At 41.5% G+C, this 10,091-nt stretch overlaps 1 protein-coding gene across 4 annotated transcripts in view; it reads left to right on the top strand.

Annotated features, from left to right (window-relative positions):
• Window positions 1-4,663, top strand: part of rnaset2l (ribonuclease T2, like) — a 53,465-nt gene extending 48,802 nt beyond the window's left edge. For 2 of the 4 annotated variants that reach the window (XM_043681028.1, XM_043681027.1), the window contains one exon: window positions 3,789-4,663. In XM_043681028.1, the coding sequence (XP_043536963.1) occupies window positions 3,789-3,956 (168 nt within the window). In that variant the 3' untranslated portion in view covers window positions 3,957-4,663. Of the gene's footprint in view, window positions 1-2,590; window positions 2,869-3,788 lie in introns of those variants that run through there. The other 2 variants (XM_043681031.1, XM_043681029.1) reach the window with 2 other exon arrangements.
• Window positions 4,664-10,091: the final 5,428 nt, after the last annotated feature.

Here is a 10,091-nt window from a genome sequence, read left to right as displayed (position 1 = left end):
AAAAGTACATGTCTCCACCACTCTATCAGAAAGTATATTCTATATTTCTACCAGCCTCTGGGTGAAAATAATGTTTCCTCAGATCTACTTTAAACCACTTACTCCTCACCTTAAACCTATGCCCTCTGGTCTTAAACACATCTGCCATGGGGGACAAGATTTTCATGATCTACCCTTTCTATGCCTCTCATCATTTTGTACACCTCAGTTAGATCCCCCCCTCAGTATCCTCTACTCCAGGCAAAACAAATCCACGCTATTCATCCTGTCCTCATAACTGAGACTTTCCATCTCAGGACACATTTTGGTAAATCTCCTCTGCATTCTCTCCAGTACAATGAGGTCCTTCCGATAATTTGGTGACCAGAACTGCACACAGCAGGCCTAACCAATGTTTTATAAATTTGAATAATCAAATCCAGAGATAACAAAGGAATGGATGACATTTTCAGCAGCAGATGAGCTAAATCACAGATGTTGTCAGGCAATAGAGAGGTAGAAATGGGCAATCTTACAGATAGAATGGATTTGTACAGCTTACAAGTAACACATGCAGCCTGCCAAAATGAAAGCACAAGAGTGCAGTCTGAATAACCCAAACATTTATTTTATTTTAAAGAAAACTGGACTGTGCTAAACATGCTGCATGTTTGTGTGGTTCGGTTGATATTATATTGCCTCTGAAATGTTGCTTAAGGTCCCACTTCAGGAGTTGAACCGCTGTCTGTGTGGAGTTTGCACGATGTCCCCATGTCTGCGTGGGTTTCCGCTGGGTGCTCCGGTCTCCTCCCACAGTCCAAAAGATGTGCAAGTTAGGTGGATTGGCCATGCTAAATTACTCATAGTGTTCAGGGATGTGTAGGTTAGGTACATTAGCCATAGGAAATATAGGTTAGGGTAGGAGAAAGGAATGGTAGGATGTTCTTTGGAGGGTTGGTGTGGACTCGTTGGCCCGAATGCCTGTTTCACACTGTAGGGATTCTAAGAATTCTAAGTAAAACATCAAGGCTGAGGTTCCAGTGCAATAGTTAAGGAGCATAGCAGGATCAGGAGTTTCATTTTTTGAATGAGGTATTAAACCAAAATCTTGGTCTGCCTGTTTAGGTGAATGTAAAACATCCCAGAGCACTATTTTGAAGAAGGGTTGTGGAGTTCTCAATGATGTCCTGGCAAAAATGTATCCCTCAATTAAAATTATAAAAGCATTATCTGGTCAATATCACATTGTTGTTTGTGGATGTTTGCTCTGCACTTACAAAGATAGTTACTCATCAAAAACATACTTAATTAACTGTGAAGCCCTTTGAAACATATGGTTGTAAAAAAAAAGTTTTACCAGTTTTATTTTTCCAGCATTTTATTTTATTATTTCAGAATTCCAGCAGTTTTTGTTTCATTATGTTAGGGAGGTAACATAGTCAGATATCCCTTGAAAGCTTGTAAAGGATCGTAATTGGTGAAGGAAATATCTTGACAAAATACTTTTTAAATGGTAGAGCAATTGTTTAGTGACTTTTTTTTCCCAGATAAAGGATTGCCACACAAAAAACTCCTGATCTCAGCCATACCTTTGTACAAAGTGCACAATGAAGACTAGATGCTTTCCCAGATGGGAAGAAGAATAATAATTAGATCAGAGGAAGAATCATCTCAGGTGATGCATTTTGTGAGGTCTAATAAGGGAAGGATGTACACAGAGAATGGTGGGCCCTTAGGGAGTCTTGATGAAGAAGAAGACCTTGGTGTACAAATACATAGATCCCTGAGGGTGTCAGCACAGATATACAGGGTGCAGAAGAAGGCATATGGGAATGTTTACCTTCATTAGCCAGGCATAGAATATAGGAGCAAATCCACTGTAAAGGACCACTACAGTGTACTTAAGCCCTCCTCTCCATGATTTACCAGTGCTAGTTCTTTGAAAATACTTATAAAACATTGGTTAGGCCTACTATGTGCAGTTCTGGTCACCAACTTATCAGAAGGACCTCATTGTACTGGAGAGGATGCAGAGGAGATTCACCAGAATGTTGCCTGAGATGGAAAGTCTCAGTTATGAGGACAGGATGAATAGCGTGGATTTGTTTTCCCTGGAGTAGAGGATACTGAGGTGTACAAAATGATGACAGGCGTAAAAAGGGTAGATTGTGAAAATCTTGTCCCCCATGGCAGATTTGTCTAAGACCAGAGGGCATAGGTTTAAGGTGAGGAGTAAGTGGTTTAAAGCGGATTTCATTACTCCAATGCACCTATAGCTGGTCGGGGAGAAAGTGAGGTCTGCAGATGCTGGAGATCAAAGTTGAAACTTTATTGCTGGAACAGCACAGCAGGTCAGGCAGCATCCAGGGAACAGGAGATTCGACGTTTCGGGCACAGGCCCTTCTTCAGGAATCCTGAAGAAGGGCCTGTGCCCGAAACGTCGAATCTCCTGTTCTCTGGATGCTGCCTGACCTGCTGTGCTGTTCCAGCAATAAAGTTTCAACCTATAGCTGGTCTCCAACCTTCGAACTTTCAAAAACCTGAGATTACCCAAAATGTTCATATTTACTGGCCCACAATACTTAATTTTAAAACGCATCCTTTTTTGCAGATCTCTCCATGGCCTCACCCATCCCTGTCACTGTAATGTCTTCCAGGTCCCACAACCTTCCAAGGTATCTGTGCTCTTCCAATTCAGGCCTCTTCAGCATCTCTGATTTTAATCATTCCATTATTGCCGGCCATGCCTTCAGATGCCAGTGTTTCAACTCTAGAATTCCCCTAAAGTCTGAATTTTCATCCTCAAGGTAGGCAGTGAATCATAGAATCCCTAGTGTGGAAACAGGCCATTTGGCCCAACAAATCCACACCGATCCTCTGAAGAGTATCACACTCAGGCCCATTCACCTACATTTCCCCCTGACTAACAAACCTAACCTACACATCCATGAACACTATGGGCAATTTTGCATGGCCAATTCACCTAACCTGCAAATCTTTGGACTGTGAAAGGAAGCTGGAGCACCCAGAAGAAACCCATGCAGACACAGGGAGAATGTGCAAACTCCACACAGACAGTCACCTGAGACTGGAATCGAATTCAGGTCCCTGGCACTGTGAGGCAGCAGTGCTAACCACTGAGCCACCGCGCCTCCATAAAGTGGGAGGAAATTACCTGACTTGGCCCAGCTGCCTCAGAAGTAATTACACAGGGACGGGATTTTCACTATTAGAGAGCGAGTGTGGATCAGCCCACCAAGGAAGGACCAGGTGGAGAAATGGACTGTTCAGAAGGCTTGCATGAATGTTGTGGAACTTTGTTCAAAACCAGGAAGGTGACATAGTGCAACTCAAGGTTGTTTTGTTTGCAGTGAACTAGGACTATTTAATAATTTCGCCAACTCCACAATAATGGATAGGAATAGTCACACCTGTCCCTGCAATGGTGCTGGCCAAGTTGGAAGCTCCAGGTGCACACTCACTACCTAAATCAGCCTGTACCCAAGATTAGAAAACCCTGTGAGTGGGGTCAGGAATCCCAGGTTTGGGACGCAACTACCAATTTGAAAAGGATCACAAGTTATCCTCTCTCTTTACTCTTTTTAAACACTTCAAAAAGCAAGCTTTGGTTATTGGTTCTAATATCTTCAATGCTGGCTCAATGTCAAATTTTGTTTTACAATGTAGCACTGATGTGCTTTGGTATTTTACTACATCAACTGTTGTGTCGAAATGAAAAGATTATATTTGCAACAATTCACCAGTACAACTATTTCCTCTAATACTATTTCTTTTCTTTGTTCATTCAGAAACGGCAGGTTCTTGTGCAAATCAAAATTCACTTCAGCAAGGACCTCTCTATTGGCTGCAAAACATTCGAGGAAAATGTTATTTACTCTTATTATAAACCATGTACAAAAAAGTCTGAAATATATTTGTATCCTTTCACAGACCATCCGCACAATCCTTGTTCCTGAAGGAGCGGTTTTCTATTCCCAACTTTCCAATGTAGTAAGAATTAGTTTGCTATTGAGGGAATTGTATGAGACTCTAATTTCATTTCTCCATTTGCGACCAAACCACAAGCTAAGATTCCTTTTCTTCCAAAGGCAAATGCTGCAGCATCATATTCCAGCATCATTCTTCTGTCAGAAAATTGTATGTAGCCATTTTGAAGTCATTAGTTTTTCTTTCTTCCTGTGTGTTTCAACATTAAGCGACTGGTTACTGTATTTTTGATCTAACTGCATTGAATATCAGTTATGAAGATATATGTTAAGCATGAGTTTACATTTTTTTGTGAAATGTTGTTTTTGAACAACACAATATATATTAATGATTTGACATGGGGACCAAATGTATTTGTACACCAAGGTCTTCTTCTTCATCAAGACTCCCTAAGGGCCCACCATTCTCTGTGTACATCCTTCCCTTATTAGACCTCACAAAATGCATCACCTGAGATGATTCTTTCTCTGATCTAATTAATATTCTTCTTCTTCCCACCTGGGAAAGCATCTAGTCTTCATTGTGCACTTTGTACAAAGAAGGACTCATGCCCGAAACATCGATTCTCCTGCTCCTTGGATGCTGCCTGACCTGCTGAGCTTTTCCAGCAACACATTTTCAGCTCTGATCTCCAGCATCTGCAGTCCTCACTTTCTCCTTATCAAACTTCTAACTCTAATCTTTTCTCACTTTCTAGAATTGGTAACACCTCCTTGCGAACCTCAATCCTGTCTGGTCTAGTATCCTGTATCACAGTATTCTCCTTGACAGCATTGTCTTTTTCCAGTGTGGATATCGATGAAAAATATTCATTTAGTGCTTCTCTTACCTCCTTGGACTCCACATACAACTTCCCACTACTGCCCTTGATTGGCCCTAATCTTTCTCTCGTCATTCTTTTATTCCTGATATACATATGGAAAGCTTCAGGGTTTTCCTTGATCCCATCTGCCAATGACCTCTCCTGTTCTGTCCTGGCTCCTCTTGGTTCTCCCTTTAGGTCTTTCCTGCTTAGCCTGTAACTTTCAAGCACCCTTACTGAGCCTTCACTTCTCATCCTTCCTCTTGAAAGAGATTCAACTTCCTTAGTAAACCACGGCTCCCTTACTCCATAACTTTCTCCCTGCCTGACAGGTACACCCTAATAAAGGGCATTTAGTAGCTGTTCTTTGAATAAGCTCCACATTTCAATTGTGCCCATCTCCTGCAGTTTCCTTCCCCATCTTATGCATCCTAAATCTTGCCTCATCGCATCATAATTGTCTTTCACCAAGTTATAACTCTTGTCCTGTGATGTATACATACCCCTTTCCATCATTAAAATAAACATAACCGAATTGCGGTCACTATCACAAAAGTGTTCACCTACCACCAAATCTAACACTTGGCCGGGTTCATTACCCAGTACCAAATCTAATGTGGCCTACATCTTTCCATAATCTGTTTACTTATTTGTTCTTCTACCTCACGCTCACTGTTGGGAGGCCTGTAATGCAGCCCCAACAATGTAACTGCACCCTTCTTATTTCTCAGCTCCACCCATAATGCCTCACTACTCAAGCCTCCATTGTGTCCTCCTTTAGCACAGCCATGATATCATCCCTGACCAGCAATGCAACTCCTCCCCCCCTTTTACTTCCCTCCTCATCCTGTCTGAAGCGTCTATATCCTGGAACATTAGTTGCCAATCATGCCGTTCCTTCAACTAAGTCTCTGTGTCAACTCATGGCAGCATGTGACCCTGTCCCTCATAGGCCCCATTCAAATATGGCAGCTCTTATCCACTATCTTTTGCCCTTACACTTTCCATGCTAACACGAGTATATCTCAAGAGCAATACTCAGATGAAATGAAATAAATTTTACAACAAAATTCATCATCAAAACACTCTAATTGATAAAAGTCCATTCAAAACATTTAAATCATTTCATGCACTTAATCTCTTATAAAACCAACACCTATCAATACTTTCACATTAAAGGCAGCTAATCTGTCAATAAATTACCATTCTGGACCAATAATAAAATCCGTCTTGGACCACCCAGTCAATAAGGCACTGCAGTGCCTCTTCTTCTTCAGGAGGCTAAAGAAATTCAGTATATCCATAAAGACCCTCACCACCTTTTACCAATGCACCATAGAAAGCATTCTATCTGGATGCATCGTGGCTTGGTACAGCAACTGCTCTGCCCAGGATCGTAGGAAACTACAGGAAGTTGTGAACACAATCGAGACCATCATGCAAGTCAACCTTCCATCAATTGACTCTATCTACATTTCTTGTTGCCGTGCAAAGGCAGCCAACATCATCAAAGACTTCTCCCATCCCGGTTATAATCCCTTCCAACCTCTTCCATCAGGCAGAAGGTGCAAAAGCTTAAACACACATACCAATAGGTTCAAGAACAGCTTTTCCCCACTGTTATTAGACTTCTGAATGGAAGTCTAGTGTTGAACTTGCTTTTTGTACATCTTTTGTCACCATTGTTAATAGCTAACCCGAGAATGCAACTTTAAAAAAAAGGTTTTATGATTTACACATGAAAGAAGTGAAACTATCACAGTATTCTAACAGATGAAAGGCTTAACAGACAATCAATTTTTCAATGTATAATTTCAGTTCCATCACACTGTAAATTTTTGCTATAAATTCTGTGTTACGATCGAGCCCTCCACTATCACCTGATGAAGGAGCGTCGCTCCGAAAGCTAGTGTGCTTCCAATTAAACCTGTTGGACTATAACCTGGTGTTGTGTGATTTTTAACTTTGTCCACCCCAGTCTAACACCGGCATCTCCAAATCAGGACCATTCAAATCACTCTTAATTCTGCCAACTTTCATTTGATATATGTTGATATATGATTTTTCTCAGCTTCCCCCTTTTTGGGGCCAATCTGATTAATTACAGTACCTGTATCTCAACTGCTTCTGTTTTGTAGACAGTTTGTAATACATTTGCTGCCTGTCCCTGTCTCCACATATTCTGACCTTGGTCATGAATCCACTGAATCATTCAAGCTTCTTGCTTTGACATGCTGTTGCTAGAAAATACATATATTGTGAACAATATTTATGATATGGCCCAGTTATAATGTTCTCCACACCCTCCCGTGGATTGATACCTGGATTGCTACCTTGCTGCAGTGGAGAGGCTTGAGTATTCCATTGATATTGGGAGCAATGACATCAGGACTTCTCAATTCTTCACAGCTCATGGCACAAACGTCAGAGGGGAGGAGCTAAAGTACAATCTAAAACAAGTTCTCAAAGGTGATTCAGAAGATTTTCAAGTGATATCAACACCTGCAGCTAAGGATGAAGACTGCAGTAGTAGGAAGATCTCCAAAGTCGAGATTGTCCTGCCACTGGAATGGATCTGCGTTCATCAAGGACTGTGTATCTGCTGATATGCAACAGCTTTCCCACGTTAAAAGATGTCCTGCACAAGGTTTCTATGTAGAGGAATTCAGCCTACCACAAATACAACACAAGTCTTGCAGCAATCGACTGGGAGATCTGGAAGCCCCTAGCTTTGGCCTGGCACTTAGGTGGTGGAGTTTGACTCAGTCATTTCACTTTTGGAACAAGAACAGGAAAATGTTTGGCAGCGTTTATCATGACTGAGTAGCCCACTTTAGGATCCAATTAGCTCAGCTTGCACAGGGAAGGGACTGTAATAGATGTCCTAAAAATAGTCTGTTCTGTCACCAACCTGGCTGGAAAACTACATTCTGAATGCTCACCTATCTGAGGACTGAAAACCAAAGTCAAGCTTGATCCCAGAACCAGGAATGTACAATTGTTCAATTGTGAGTAATGAGCAAAACAATAATCTGGAACTGCCCTTCTTGCCTATGAACCAATGTACTTTGATATTAACATTGCTGCCCTGCAGGAGATACCAACAGCAAACGATGGGCTGCTGAGGGAAGCAGGTGATAGCTATACCTTCTTCTGCAGAGGAAAATCTCCGGATTAACACAGGATACATGGAATTGGATTCACTATCAAGAATAAACTCATCAACAAGCTCTTGGAACTCATTACTGACATCAATGATCGACTCATGATTCTTCACCTATAACTTACCAAGAATCAGCAGTGAGTGCTTATGCTCCAACATATTCTCATCCCTAAGGAAAACAAAATTATAATCCTTGGCAACTTCAACACCAGGTTTGGAAAGGACTGCCAACTCTGGAAAGGAATATTGGAAAGGAAGCAGTTGGGACTTGCAACACCAAAGAGATTCCCCTGCTCACCAAATATGCAGAACACCAGCTGGTCATCACCAACACATTGTGCTGCCACAAAGACAAGTTCAAGACTTTATTTGAGGTATCCACAATCAAAGCACTAGCACATAATTGACTACATCAGCATTCAACCCCAAGACCAAAAGAATGTTCTCAATACCAAAGCAATGACCAGTGCAGATGACCACTGACAGACCACCATCTCATCCACTCCTCTACATCCAGAAACAGCTGAAGATGAAGTAACAGAACGGAAAAAAGCTCAATGTTGAGTCACTTCAAGAGCCATTCAGGCTAACAAACTTCCAACAATGTCTTCACTAATAAGCTCTAAATAGTTCATATTAATGGAGTGGAGGAAATCTGGAAAGACCTGAAGACAGCCATCACCTCATGTTGGGAAGAAACAAGAGCTACAACACCATGAAACACCAATGACTGGCTTGGCGAGAATGACCACATTATCCAAGAACTCATTGACATGAAGAGGAAAGCTTTTCCTGTCTGCTAAAATGACATTACAAGGCAATATATGGACCCAACACTCTTGGCCTCAAACTGGTCTGGTGTAAGGAGGAAGTATTTTGCAACATAGAGAAAACATCAGTCTCTAATGGGCTCTGATGGGAGAATACTTCAAAGAACTCATAAATCTATGATACAGTAGTAGATAAGAACCTGTTGAGGAAATCCCCAACTCCATATTGAAGATGATCTTGGATTCCCATCTAATGTGGCATAAGTCAAAGCTGCCATTTGACATGTGAAGAATGGAAAGGCTGCAAGAATGGACAGGTTTCCACTGTGAATTTTCAAACTTGAAGAGGCAGAGCTTACTTGTTATCTCCATCAACTGCTCTTGAAAATCTGGGACAAAGATGAATTCCTTGCCGATCTCAGAGTTGCTGCTGACACCACTATCCTCAAGAAAGGAGACAAAGTAGATGTTGGGAACTACCAAGGAGTCTTCCTACTCTCCATTACCAGAAAGATTATCACCCAAATCTACCAGTCTCTGACAAATTCTGTCCAAGCTAATGTGGCTTCTGAATAAACTGTGGAACTATGATCATGATTTTCAATGCTCAGCAACTGCGAGAAATTCCAGGATCAACACCAACCACTGTATTTGGCCTTCATTGATCTGAACAAGGCTTTTGACACAGTCAATATGGAAGTGCTACGGAAAATCCGATCAAGGGCCGGCTGTCCAGAGAAATTCATCAGAGTCCTCCGTCTCTTCTGCAATAAGATGGCAGCCTCAACTTCAGGAAGACTTAAATCCTTTAACCAACTCAGTCCCAGTCAAGTTCTGGTCCAACCCTCCATTAAGATCAACAGAGAAATTCTCCCAAATGTGAAACATTTCCCCTACCAGGGAAACTACCTGTCATAAAAGGTTGACATCGCTGTGGACATTCAACACCACATTCGATCTGCAAGCGCAACCCACATATGTTTAAAGATGAGAGTCTTCGATGATCACAATATCCAGGCTGATTCTAGATCTTGTGTATGAGGCAGTCAGCCTTCTGACTCTTCTATATGATTCTGAAAGCTGGATTACATCTAGGTGCCATCTCAAGGCCCTTGAGAAGCAACAATGTTTCAGAATGATTATCCACATTAGATAGTAGGACAGGTGTACTAATATCAGCATCAAGTATCTATAAGGGAAGAGAGTATCTAAAGTAAATGCTGATCCCTTAGAAACATAGTAAAGAGAAATGACTATGGGGAATGAGGAAATGACAGAGACATTTTATGTTTACCTTCACAGTAGGAGAAATAAGTTGCACATCAAAAGGGCAGATTGGGTACTAGAAAGTGCAGGGGAACCAATGCAT

Source organism: Chiloscyllium plagiosum, chromosome 41 (genome assembly GCF_004010195.1).
Source record: "Chiloscyllium plagiosum isolate BGI_BamShark_2017 chromosome 41, ASM401019v2, whole genome shotgun sequence".
NCBI classification, from domain to species: domain Eukaryota; kingdom Metazoa; phylum Chordata; class Chondrichthyes; order Orectolobiformes; family Hemiscylliidae; genus Chiloscyllium; species Chiloscyllium plagiosum.
This window is presented reverse-complemented; position numbering and strand designations above follow the sequence as displayed.